Here is a 14,428-nt window from a genome sequence, read left to right on the forward strand (position 1 = left end):
GCTTCCACTTCCAGAGGGAAGTGGGTCGTAAACAGCGTTGCCTTTGGTTACCAAACAGTTCAAAAGAAGAGGTCGTAGAATAGTTCAAAAAGAGTTCCATAAAATAGTTCAACAAGAGTTGGTCTGGAAATTGGGCAGATCCTGCCATCTCTCCACTTTGAAGTCCTTGGGCCAGAACAACATCCACAGGAACACCTTCATCTTGCTTCTCCCCCCCACCCCCCTCTACACAGTGGAGTTTTACGAGCCTTACTCTTGGTAGGTTTCAAAAGACAGCCTTTTGTCTTCTTGTCAGGAACACAATGTAATACAAAGTTTCTGTGATCATTTTGAAACAATTATTCTAACAGTGACGAGGTTGGTAGAAGCTGGGGATTGAACCAGGAACCCTCAGGTTGCTGGCACGGCCACTCTCCCAACCGCGCCACACTGTCCCCGTACCGATCCCGTTCCGATTAAGATGGCAGACGACTTTGCATAAGCGCTGCCTAATTGAATATTAATGTCCCGGCGATGATATTTGATTATCTGTTCCTCATTCGTAAAGATTACACAAATGAGACTCGCTTGCCTGCCGCCGCTCGTCCCAAAGAAAGGTGATTATTCCGGCTGGTGACGCCGCCCGAGCGCGACTTCTCTTAATCTCTCGAGTTCAGGATTAGTTTCACATTTCGGGAAGTCGCAGTCGAGGTCGGGAGGGAGATGGGGGGGGGGGACCTTTTTGTCCGCGCCGCCGCGCCGAGACAAAAGACGTCGGAAAAAAGGTTCCTCCGGGTGTTGTTGTTTCTCGCCGGAGCGTCTGCATTCTCCCGGGCGGCGGGACGAAGGACCCCGGGAGGGACGAAGACGATGATGAAGACGGAGCAGAACGGCAGCCGAGAAAAGGCGCCGTAATGGGAAGCGAGAGAGCGAGCGCCCTGTCTGGCTCGCAGGCAACAGCTTTATCATCAACGCAATTTCCCGGTAATCCGGGGCGGCTGCCGGGCTCCGCCTGGAGGCCCCCCCACACCCCCGCGCTGCCCCCGTTAGCGGCGGCGGTGACATGTGAGTACACCGAGATACAAAAGGAGGAAAGAAATAAGCGCGGCGAGGCCCGATCATCTCATAATATACATTTAGATGGTGACGATAACTCAAGTGAAGGGCAGCGAGCGCGGCGAGGCACCCGGCGCTCGTACGTCACGGGTAATAGTCTCCCGGCAACCAGGGGAAACAGGAAGGGAACATTTTATTTGCCGTGATTTACCCTTCCAAACTCTGTCAGGGCTTCTTCGCTACAGCACCTTTTTTCCCTCTCCCTTCCCTTGACCCTGAGAGTTTGAAACACGGAGCGCTGATTCATTTTGTGCCGGATGCAGGGCCCACGTGGCCCTCACACACTAGAAAAACTGAAGTCTAAGTAGGATTAAATATCTCAAATAAGGCTGATGTTTGCTTATTTTCTGTAAGATAAGATAATTCTTCTCACTAAGCCATACTTGCCAACCCTCCCGGATTTTCCGGGAGACTCCTGGAATTCAGCGCCTCTCCAGAAAACCTCCCGGAAGAAATGTTCTCTAACCTCAACCTTAACCCTAATCCTAACCACGGGATGTGGGGGAGAAAAGTGAGAAAAGTCGTCAAAAGTCCCGAAAAATGTTCAAAATACCTAACCAGTTTCGAGTCCCACAAGTCCCGCCGCCAAACCCTAACCCTAACCCTAACCCTAACCCTAACCCAAACCTAACCCCAACCCTAACCCTAACCCTAACCCTAACCCTAACCCTAACCCTAACCCTAACCCTAACCCTAACCCTAACCCTAACCCCAACCCTAACCCCAACCCTAACTCTAACCACAGGATGTGGGGGAGAAAAGTGAGAAAAGTCGTCAAAAGTCCAGAAAAATGTTCAAAATACCTACCCAGGTTCAATCCCACAAGTCCCGCCGCCTAACCCCAACCCCAACCCCAACCCTAACCCTAACCCTATTCCTAACCCTAACCCTGACCACGAGATGTGGGGGAGAAAAGTGAGAAAAGTCGTCAAAAGTCCCGAAAAATTTTCAAAATACCTACCCAGGTTCGAGTCCCACAAGTGCCGCCGCCTAACCTTAACCCCAACCCTAACCCAAATCCAACCCCAACCCCAACCCCAACCCTAACCCTAACCCTATTCCTAACCCTAACCCTGACCACGAGATGTGGGGGAGAAAAGTGAGAAAAGTCATCAAAAGTCCCGAAAAATTTTCAAAATACCTACCCAGGTTCGAGTCCCACAAGTGCCGCCGCCTAACCTTAACCCTAACCCAAACCCTAACGCCAACCCTAACCCTAACCCTAAACCCAACCCTATCCCTAACCATAACCCTCACCCTAACCACGGGATGTGGGGGAGAAAAGTGAGAAAAGTCGTCAAAAGTCCCGAAAAATGTTCAAAATACCTAACCAGTTTCAAGTCCCATAAGTCCCGACGCCAAACCCTAACCCTAACCCTAACCCTAACCCTAACCCTAACCCTAACCCTAACCCTAACCCTAACCCTCACCCTAACCACGGGATGTGGGGGAGAAAAGTGAGAAAAGTCGTCAAAAGTCCCGAAAAATGTTCAAAATACCTAACCAGTTTCGAGTCCCATAAGTCCCGCCGCCAAACCCTAACCCTAACTCTAACCCTAACCCTAACCCTAACCCTAACCCTAACCCTAACCCTAACCCTAACCCTAACCCTAACCTTAACCTTAACCCTAACCCTAACCCTAACCCTAACCCTAACCCTAACCCTAACCCTAACCCTAACCCTAACCCTTGAGGGCATAAGCCACGCCCCCTGCTAGCTCCTTTAAAACCTCTTTTTGCATTCGCGGCTCATTTTACCTCCAGCAGTTGAGGGGACAACTGGTCTAGGAGAAGTAATGAAGCCAAAGTTTTTAAAGTTTCACACCTGATGAGGCCATATAGGCCGAAACGTACGTAGTGTGATTTTTAAAGACTTGACGGTGTTGACGCCACACTCGGCGCTTGCCGTTCGGGGTCCTTGGGGGGTGTGCGTCTGGTGGGGGCGTCACTCTGGCGGGTTGTTGATTGGACCGTGCCATCCTAATTCCTGTCCCATTCCCCTAACCCTAATCCTAACCCTAACCATAACCCTCTACAACCTAACCCTAACCCTAACCCTAACCCTAACCCTAACCCTAACCCTAACCCCTAACCCCTAACCCTAACCCTAACCTTAACCTTAACCTTAACCTTAACCTTAACCTTAACCTTAACCCTAACCCTAACCCTAACCCTAACCCCAACCCTAACCCCAACCCTAACTCTAACCACAGGATGTGGGGGAGAAAAGTGAGAAAAGTCGTCAAAAGTCCCGAAAAATTTTCAAAATACCTACCCAGGTTCAATCCCACAAGTCCCGCCGCCTAACCCCAACCCCAACCCCAACCCCAACCCCAACCCTAACCCTAACCCTATTCCTAACCCTAACCCTGACCACGAGATGTGGGGGAGAAAAGTGAGAAAAGTCGTCAAAAGTCCCGAAAAATTTTCAAAATACCTACCCAGGTTCGAGTCCCACAAGTGCCGCCGCCTAACCTTAACCCTAACCCTAACCCTATTCCTAACCCTAACCCTAACCCTGAATACGAGATGTGGGGGAGAAAAGTGAGAAAAGTCGTCAAAAGTCCCGAAAAATTTTCAAAATACCTACCCAGGTTCGAGTCCCACAAGTGCCGCCGCCTAACCTTAACCCTAACCCTAACCCTATTCCTAACCCTAACCCTGAATATGAGATGTGGGGGAGAAAAGTGAGAAAAGTCGTCAAAAGTCCCGAAAAATTTTCAAAATACCTACCCAGGTTCGAGTCCCACAAGTCCCGCCGCCTAACCCCAACCCCAACCCTAACCCAAATCCAACCCCAACCCCAACCCCAACCCTAACCCTAACCCTATTCCTAACCCTAACCCTGACCACGAGATGTGGGGGAGAAAAGTGAGAAAAGTCATCAAAAGTCCCGAAAAATTTTCAAAATACCTACCCAGGTTCGAGTCCCACAAGTGCCGCCGCCTAACCTTAACCCTAACCCAAACCCTAACGCCAACCCTAACCCTAACCCTAAACCCAACCCTATCCCTAACCATAACCCTCACCCTAACCACGGGATGTGGGGGAGAAAAGTGAGAAAAGTCGTCAAAAGTCCCGAAAAATGTTCAAAATACCTAACCAGTTTCAAGTCCCATAAGTCCCGACGCCAAACCCTAACCCTAACCCTAACCCTAACCCTAACCCTAACCCTAACCCTAACCCTAACCCTAACCCTAACCCTAACCCTAACCCTAACCCTAACCCTCACCCTAACCACGGGATGTGGGGGAGAAAAGTGAGAAAAGTCGTCAAAAGTCCCGAAAAATGTTCAAAATACCTAACCAGTTTCGAGTCCCATAAGTCCCGCCGCCAAACCCTAACCCTAACTCTAACCCTAACCCTAACCCTAACCCTAACCCTAACCCTAACCCTAACCCTAACCTTAACCTTAACCCTAACCCTAACCCTAACCCTAACCCTAACCCTAACCCTAACCCTAACCCTAACCCTTGAGGGCATAAGCCACGCCCCCTGCTAGCTCCTTTAAAACCTCTTTTTGCATTCGCGGCTCATTTTACCTCCAGCAGTTGAGGGGACAACTGGTCTAGGAGAAGTAATGAAGCCAAAGTTTTTAAAGTTTCACACCTGATGAGGCCATATAGGCCGAAACGTACGTAGTGTGATTTTTAAAGACTTGACGGTGTTGACGCCACACTCGGCGCTTGCCGTTCGGGGTCCTTGGGGGGTGTGCGTCTGGTGGGGGCGTCACTCTGGCGGGTTGTTGATTGGACCGTGCCATCCTAATTCCTGTCCCATTCCCCTAACCCTAATCCTAACCCTAACCATAACCCTCTACAACCTAACCCTAACCCTAACCCTAACCCTAACCCTAACCCTAACCCCTAACCCCTAACCCTAACCCTAACCTTAACCTTAACCTTAACCTTAACCTTAACCTTAACCCTAACCCTAACCCTAACCCTAACCCCAACCCTAACCCCAACCCTAACTCTAACCACAGGATGTGGGGGAGAAAAGTGAGAAAAGTCGTCAAAAGTCCCGAAAAATTTTCAAAATACCTACCCAGGTTCAATCCCACAAGTCCCGCCGCCTAACCCCAACCCCAACCCCAACCCCAACCCTAACCCTAACCCTATTCCTAACCCTAACCCTGACCACGAGATGTGGGGGAGAAAAGTGAGAAAAGTCGTCAAAAGTCCCGAAAAATTTTCAAAATACCTACCCAGGTTCGAGTCCCACAAGTGCCGCCGCCTAACCTTAACCCTAACCCTAACCCTATTCCTAACCCTAACCCTGAATACGAGATGTGGGGGAGAAAAGTGAGAAAAGTCGTCAAAAGTCCCGAAAAATTTTCAAAATACCTACCCAGGTTCGAGTCACACAAGTCCCGCCGCCTAACCCCAACCCCAACCCTAACCCAAATCCAACCCCAACCCCAACCCCAACCCTAACCCTAACCCAAATCCAACCCCAACCCCAACCCCAACCCTAACCCTAACCCTAACCCTAACCCTAACCCTAACCAAGGGATGTGGGGGAGAAAAGTGAGAAAAGTCGTCAAATGTCCCGAAAAATGTTCAAAATACCTACCCAGGTTCGAGTCCTACAAGTCCCGCCACATAACCCTAACCCTAACTCCAACCCCAATCCTAACCCCAACCCTAACCCTAAACCTAAACCTAACCCTAACCCTAACCCTCACCCTAACCACGGATGTGGGGGAGAAAAGTCGTCAAAAGTCCCGAAAAATGTTTAAAATACCTACCCAGGTTCAAAACCCACAATTCGCGCCGCCTAACCCTAACCCTAATTTTAACCCTAATACTAACCCTAACCCTAACCTTAACCTTAATCCCAACCATAAACTTAACCCTAACCACACAATGTGGGGGAGAAATGTGAGAAAAGTCGTTAAAAGTCCCAAAAAAATTTCTAAATACCTAGCCAGGTTCGAGTTCCACAAGTCCCACCGCCTAACCCAAACCCTAACCCTAACCCTAACCCTAACTCCAACCCTAACCCCAACTCTAACCCTAACCCTAACCCTAACCCTAACCCTAACCCTCTAAAGCTAACCCTAACCCTAACTCTAATCCTAACCCTAACCCTAACCCTAACCCTAACCCTAACCCTAACCCTAACCCTAACCACGGATGTGGGGGAGAAAAGTCGTCAAAAGTCCCAAAAAATGTTTAAAATACCTACCCAGGTTCAAGTCCCACAATTCGCGCCGCCTAACCCTAACCCTAATTTTAACCCTAATACTAACCCTAACCCTAACCTTAACCTTAATCCCAACCATAAACCTAACCCTAACCACACGATGTGGGGGAGAAAAGTGAGAAAAGTCGTCAAAAGTCCCGAAAAATTTTCAAAATACCTAACCAGTTTCGAGTCCCACAAGTCCCGCCGCCAAACCCTAACCCTAACCCTAACCCTAACCCAAACCTAACCCCAACCCTAACCCTAACCCTAACCCTAACCCTAACCCTAACCCTAACCCTTAATCCCAACCATAAACCTAACCCTAACCACACGATGTGGGGGAGAAAAGTGAGAAAAGTCGTTAAAAGTCCCAAAAATTTTTCAAAATACCTAGCCAGGTTCGAGTTCCACAAGTCCCACCGCCTAACCCAAACCCTAACCCTAACCCTAACTCCAACTCCAACCCTAACCCTAACCCTAACCCTAACCCTAACCCTAACCCTCTAAACCTAACCCTAACTCTAATCCTAACCCTAACCCTAACCCCAACCCTAACCCTAACCACAGGATGTGGGGGAGAAAAGTGAGAAAAGTCATCAAAAGTCCCGAAAAATTTTAAAAATATCTACCCAGGTTCGAGTCGCACAAGTCCCACCACCTAACCCTAACCCTAACCCCAACCCTAACCCTAACCCTAATCTCAAACCTAACTCTAACTCTAACTTTAACCCTAACCGTAACCCCAACACCTAACCCTAACCCTAACCCCAAACCTAACACTAACCCCAACCCCAACCCTAACTCTAACCCCAAACCTAACACTAACCCCAACCCCAACTCTAACCCCAACCCCAACCGTAACCCTAATCCTAACCCTAACCCCAACCCCAACCCTAACCCTAACCCGTAACCCCTAACACTAACCCCTAACCCTAAAGGGTTGTGGCACTTGAACTCGGGTGTGATTTTTGAACATTTTACTGACTTTTCTCACTTTTCCCTCCGCCTTCCCGTGAGACTTTGCTCGGCGCGTTTTGGACACCTTGGGCATCCCGGCCGGCGGCGGAACTTTTGGGACTCGAACCTGGGTAGGTATTTTGAACATTTTTGGGACTTTTGCTGAATTTTCCAACTTTTATTCCCCCCCACCCCACCCCCCCGTCCGACTCGGCTGGGTGTGTTACATTTTGGGTATCTCAGGACTTGCGCGGCCACACATAAGATTTTATGTTAGACTGTTTTACTTGTTTTAAGTGTTTTGCTCCTAAATGATGTCAGTAAGATATTACAGCTTATTGCTGAGATTTGATGAGCTATATTGAGTAAAACATGCTTGAAACTAGAATATCAACTGTTGTGTCATCAACACTCACAAGTTTAAAACTACTTTTTTTAAAGTAATCATTTCTTATTTCAAGCATGAAATAAATAATCATGACTTTGACACAATTGTGTCTCATAATTAAAACAGATGACAGCCAAATGGACTTTGCTGTTTTAGTTTCAATGAAACAATAGAAAATATGTACTCATATAGTAGTACACTTGTTATTAGTGGGATTATACTTATTTTAAGGTATTTTTGGGTTCATTTAGGTTAGCTAATTTTACTTGTTTTGGGAAGTCTTGACCAGCCAAATGTTCTTGTTCTATTGGCAGATAATTTTGCTTAGTTCAAATAAAATACCCTTCATTTTTGTATTTTGCAAATATTAGCTCATTTGGAATTTGACGCATGCAACATGTTTCAAAAAAGCTGGCACAAGTGGCAAAGAAGACTGAGAAAGTTGAGAGGAATGCTCATCAAACACGGGGCGGTACAGCTCGGTTGGTAGAGCGGCCGTGCCAGCAACTTGAGGGTTTCAGGTTCGATCCCCGCTTCCGCCAATCCTAGTCACTGCCGTTGTGTCCTTGGGCAAGACACTTTACCCACCTGCTCCCAGTGCCAGTGTTTAAATGTAACTTAGACATTGGGTTTCACTATGTAAAGCGCTTTGAGTCACGAGAGAAAAGCGCTATATAAATGTAATTCACTTCACTTATTTGGAACGTCCCACAGGTGAACAGGCTAATTGGGAACAGGTGGGTGCCGTGATTGGGTATAAAAGCAGCTTCCATGAAATGCTCAGTCATTCACAAACAAGGACGGGGCGAGGGTCACCACTTTATCAACAAATGCCTGAGCAAATTCTTGAACAGTTTAAGAGCAACATTTCTAAACCAGCTATTGCGAGGAATTTAGGGATTTCATCATCTACGGTTCGTAATATCATCAAAGGGTTCAGAGGATCTGGAGAAATCACTGCACGTAAGCCATGATATTAAGGACCTTGGATCCATCAGGCGGTACCGCATCAAAAAGCGACATCAGTGTGTGAAGGATATCACCACATGGGCTCAGGAACACTTCGGAAAACCACTGTCAGCAACTGCAGTCTGTCGCTACATCCCTAAGAGGAAGTTAAGACTCTACTATGCAAAGCCAAAGCCATTTATCAACAACACCCAGAAACGCCGCGAGCTCTATCTAAGATTTACTGATGCAAAGTGTAAAAGTGTTCTGTGGTCTGACGAGTCCACATTTCCAATTGCTTTTGGAAACTGTGGAGGTGGTGTCCTCCGGACCAAAGAGGAAACGAATCATCCGGAATGTTCTACGCGCAAAAGTGGAAAAGCCCGCATCTGTGATGATATATGCCAACTTCACTGACGTTGGGTTTTGCATTTAATATTTGTTTACTTACTATGGTATGTTGTTTATTCATTCACTGTTCTGTTACAGAGAAGAAGGAAATGGGAAACAATTGATATAGTAAGATTAAATAAGCTCGGCTTCTTCCGACTCCTTTTCGGACGCGTTGTAATGAAACAACTGGAAATATGTGACGCACTACATTGCATGGTGTGCACGTCCGATGTAAACTGAAACCGAACTGAACCCGAATTGAACTTTTAAAGACGTGCTAAGAGGAACACTAAGTATGAAGATGGCAACATCCGTCCCGGTTTACCTGACACATGAAACGTGATGAATTTGGGGGCGTGCGGTGTCCTCGTTATCTGTTGATGGCAGTCGAGCGTTGAGTAACTTAAAATGGGTTTAGTGGCAATTCCAACTTTGACCACAGTGTGAGATGCTATTAGTGATTAGTATGAGGGGCCGTTAGGGACATTATTCAGAATTACCTCTTACATACACTACTGAAACACTCTTATACACACTACTGAAACACTCTTATACACACTACTGAAATGCTCTCACATAAACAACTGAAATGTGTTTCTCTCACACACACTACTGAAACACTCTTATACACACTATTGAAATGCTCTCACAAAAACAACTGAAATATGTTTCTCACACACACACTACTGAAACACTCTTATACACACTACTGAAACACTCTTACATACACTACTGAAATGTGTGTGTGAGAAAAATATTTCAGTTGTTTATGTGAGAGCATTTCAGTAGTGTGTATAAGAGTGTTTCAGTAGTGTGTGTGTGTGAGAAAAAAGATTTCAGGTGATTATGTGAGAGTATTTCAGTAGTGTGTATAAGAGTGTTTCAGTAGTGTGTATAAGAGTGTTTCAGTAGTGTGTGTGAGAGTGTTTCAGTAGTGTGTGTGTGAGAAAAAAGATTTCAGTTGTTTCTGTGAGAGCATTTCAGTAGTGTGTATAAGAGTGTTTCAGTAGTGTGTATAAGAGTGTTTCAGTAGTGTGCGTGTGTGAGAAAAAAGATTTCAGGTGATTATGTGAGAGTATTTCAGTAGTGTGTATAAGAGTGTTTCAGTAGTGTGTGTGTGTGAGAAAAAGATTTCAGGTGATTATGTGAGAGCATTTCAGTAGTGTGTATAAGAGTGTTTCAGTAGTGTGTGTGTGTGAGAAAAAAGATTTCAGGTGATTATGTGAGAGTATTTCAGTAGTGTGTATAAGAGTGTTTCAGTAGTGTGTATAAGAGTGTTTCAGTAGTGTGTATAAGAGTGTTTCAGTAGTGTGCGTGTGAGAAAAAAGATTTTACACTATATTGCCAAAAGTATTTGACCACCAATCCAAATGATCAGAATTATGGTGTGGGGTTGTTTTTGAGGAGCTGGGGTTGGCCCCTTAGTTCCACGTGAAAGGAACTTGGAATGCTCCAGGATACAATTCCATGCGCCCAACGTTGTGTGGAACAGTTTGGACAGGGCCCCTTCCTCTTCCAACATGACAAAGTCCATAAAGACATGGATGACAGCGTCTGGTGTGGTTGAACTTGACTGGCCTGCACAGAGTCCTGACCTGAACCCGATGGAACACTTTTGGGATGAATCAGAACGGAGACTGAGAGCCGAGCCCTTCTCCACCAACATCAGTGTGTGACCTCACCAATGTGCTTTTGGAAGAATGGTCGGAAATTCCTACGGACACACTCCGCAACCTTGTGGACAGCCTTCACCAGAAGAATTGAAGCTGTAATTGTCACGGCCAGGGCACATTCCAATGCGCCCTCATCCTTGCGCTCTGCGTGGACACGCCCACGGTGCGTCTCCGCCCTGCAGCAGCCGCCAGCTGCGATCTTTCACCGGCAATCAGCGCACCTGCCTGTAATGAAGGAGCTGCCTTCATAAGCCTGCTCAACCTGCCATCCCGGGCCGGAATATAACCTTCTGTTGGCGTAGCGTAAGCTTGACTCCAGCTTCCTAGTTGCCTTCTGTCCTGATCTCTGTGTTCTTCCCTGCGTTGATTGTCGTGTCCTTCCTCACCCCGCAGTTCCCTTTGTGCATACCCGAGTCAAGCTGTGCGTCTTGTGCTCCTGGATCTTCCCTGTCTCCCTGGTGCTTCCTGGTTCTCGACTCCTCGCTAGCCCCCGGACTACGACGACTCGCTCCTGCCTCCCGACCCCGCTTCCGCCCCTGGATCATCTGCCTGCCCCACGGACTTCCGTGTCCCTTCGGTCTCGACCGCACTTGGTAACACACACACCTCAGCTAACTACACACATAGCCTCACACACATACACACTCTCTGGTTTTGACACTCTCCATTTCCTTAGTGTAGTTTATTAGTTAGTATTGTTTATTAGGGACCGAGGACCCTATTGTATATCTAGCGTTTTATTATTATACCACCGCCTCTTTGAGCTGTAATTTGACCCCCTTAACATGCTTCAAAACTCACCAAATTGGACACACACACATCAGGACTGGCGAAAATTGCGATCTAATCAAAAACCTCAAAACTCAAAATTGCGCTCTAGCGCCCCCTAGGAAGAAAGCACAGACACAACTGCCTCTAACTCCCAGTAGGTATTGTTGTAGAGACATGAAACAAAAACCTCTATGTAAGTCTCACTTAGACCTATATTTCATACACTGACAACCCCCTGCAAAATCAACAGGAAGTTTGCAATTCCCCATCAAAACAAAAGTTGTGTTAAAACAGTCACCTTTTTTCAAACAGTATCTCCCCTGAGCGTGTTTGTCAAGGCGGCTCAAATTAGCACAGGAGAGAGATTGAACCCTTCTGATTAAAAGTTGATGAAAGAGTTTTAATTACCTACTCAGTGGCCTAGTGGGCCTAGTGGTTAGAGTGTCCGCCCTGAGGTAGGTAGGTTGTGAGTTCAAACCCCGGCCGGGTCATACCAAAGACTATAAAAACTGGGACCCATTACCTCCCTGCTTGGCACTCAGCATCAAGGGTTGGAATTGGGGGTTAAATCACCAAAAATGATTCCCGGGCGCGGCTACGCTGCTGCCCACTGCTCCCCTCACCTCCCAGGGGGTGATCAAGGGGATGGGTCGAATGCAGAGGGCAAATTTCACCGCACCTAGTGTGTGTGTGACAATCATTGGTACTTTAACTTTAACTTAACTTTACTGCTCCGGTTTGGATTTTATGAGCCTTCAAAGTCGCCCCGTCCATCGCTGCTTGCAGCTTTAATTATTATTATTATTATATATATTGACTATATCAGGGGTCACCAACCTTTTTGAAACCAAGAGCTACTTCTTGGGTACTGATTAATGCGAAGGGCTACCAGTTTGATACACACTTAAATAAATTGCCAGAAATAGCCAATTTGCTCAATGTACCTTTAACTCTATGTTATTATTAATAATTAATGATATTTACACTTAATTTAACGGTTTAAAAGAGGAGAAAACACGAAAAAAATTACAATTAAATTTGAAACATAGTTTATCTTCAATGTCGACTCTTTAAAATTCAAAATTCAACGGAAAAAAAGAAGAGAAAAACTAGCTAATTCGAATCTTTTTGAACAAATTAAAAAACTAATTTATCAATTTTTCCTGATTAAGATTAATTATAGAATTTTGATGACATGTTTTAAATAGGTTAAAATCCAATCTACACTTTGTTAGAATATATAACAAATTGGACCAAGCTATATTTCTAACAAAGACAAATCATTATTTCTTCCAGATTTTCCAGAACAAAACATTTAAAATGAATTCAAAATACTTTGAAACAAGATTTAAATTTGATTGTACAGATTTTCTAGATTTGCCAGAATATTTGTTTTTAATTTTAATCATAATAAGTTTGAAAAAATATTTCACAAATATTCTTCTTTGAAAAAACAGAAGCTAAAATGAAAAATTTAATTAAAATGTATTTATTATTCTTTACAATAGAAAAAATAAATTTACTTGAACATTGATTTAAATTGTCAGAAAAAAGAGGAAGGAATTTAAAAGGTAAAAAGGTATATGTGTTTAAAAATCTTAAAATCTATTTTAAGGTTGCATTTTTTCTCTAAAATTGTCATTCTGAAAGTTATAAGAAGCAAAGTAAAAAAATAATGAATTTATTTAAACAAAAGAAAACCAAGTCTTTAAAATATTTTCTTGGATTTTCAAATTCTATTTGAGTTTTGTCTCTTTTAGAATTAAAAATGTCGAGCAAAGCGAGACCAGCTGTTAGTAAATAAATCAAATTTAAAAAATAGAGGCAGCTCACTGGTAAGTGCTGCTATTTGAGCTATTTTTAGAACAGGCCAGCGGGCTACTCATCTGGTCCTTACGGGCAACCTGGTGCCCGCGGGCACCGCGTTGGTGACCCCTGGACTATATATAGTCATGGCGTAGTGGGTAGAGCGCCCGTGTCAGAAACCTGAGGGTTGCAGGTTCGCTCCCCGCCTCTTACCATGCCGTTGTGTCCTAGAGCAGGACACTTCACCTTGCCCCCGGTGCCGCTCACACCGGTGAATGAATGATCGGTGGTGGTCGGAGGGGCCGTAGACACAAATTGGCAGCCACGCTTCCGTCAGTCTACCCCAGGGCAGCTGTGGCTACGAACGTAGCTTACCACCACCAGGTGTGAATGAATGCTGGGGTTTTAACATGTAAAGCGACTTTGAGTACTTAGAATAGCGCTATATAAATCACAGGTATTATTATTATTATTATATATGTAATTATTGAACATTACGGCCCCCTGGTGCCTGTTGCCGTCATCTCCCTCGGCAAACCATAACAGTAATAGCTGCAAAAGGTAGACCAACATCATATTGAACCCTATGGGTTAGGAATGGGATTGCACTTCAAGTTCATATGTGGGCAAATACTTTTGGCAATATAGTGTATAGTTTAATTATTTAGTGGGTGTGGCTTGTATACTACTCTGTAGTCTGGAAAATGAAGTATTTAAATACGGCCTGCAACGAACCCACTTCTCAATCAAGGTAACACAACATGGCAGAACAAACAGGAATGCAATGGGTGTAAATTAAGGCGTGAGCAAGATGGGCCAATCACGGTGCACGACTGAGTCATTATGCCAAATGTGTTGCAAAGTGACGGCAACAACAAACAAAAACAAGACAACAAAACAAAACAAAAGTGAGCCAGGTCTACTTCTAGATGTTCAATATTTATTGAAGGGCAGATTGAATTGTTCCTTTTATTAAGATCATTAAAAGTAATTGACCTTCCGATTGCAATGATACAAAAGTAATAATAAGAAAAAAAAAAGTTTAAAAGAGTTCCGTTCATTAGTTAATGTGCAGTTTATCATTCATTATTGCGTAATTTGGTTTGACAATGATATTGATGATTAATGGGAGGATATATCTTCCAGCAAAATGTATCAGACGGCGTCTTGGCGACTCCCCCTTTTTTCTGATTGGTCACTTTAAACT

The 14,428-nt window shown here is 45.1% G+C and overlaps 1 protein-coding gene across 1 annotated transcript in view; it reads left to right on the forward strand.

The window, feature by feature from the left end:
* Positions 1–513: 513 nt before the first annotated feature.
* LOC133665307 (cadherin-8-like) overlaps positions 514–14,428 on the forward strand; it is a 28,155-nt gene continuing 14,240 nt past the window's right edge. Inside the window, exons 1-3 of the mRNA XM_062070569.1 lie at positions 514–596; positions 797–1,185; positions 11,038–11,102. Coding sequence (XP_061926553.1) covers positions 514–596; positions 797–1,185; positions 11,038–11,102 — 537 coding nt within the window. The remainder of the gene's footprint in view (positions 597–796; positions 1,186–11,037; positions 11,103–14,428) is intronic.

The sequence above is a fragment of the Entelurus aequoreus genome, linkage group LG02, assembly GCF_033978785.1.
Source record: "Entelurus aequoreus isolate RoL-2023_Sb linkage group LG02, RoL_Eaeq_v1.1, whole genome shotgun sequence".
In the NCBI taxonomy this organism is placed as follows: domain Eukaryota; kingdom Metazoa; phylum Chordata; class Actinopteri; order Syngnathiformes; family Syngnathidae; genus Entelurus; species Entelurus aequoreus.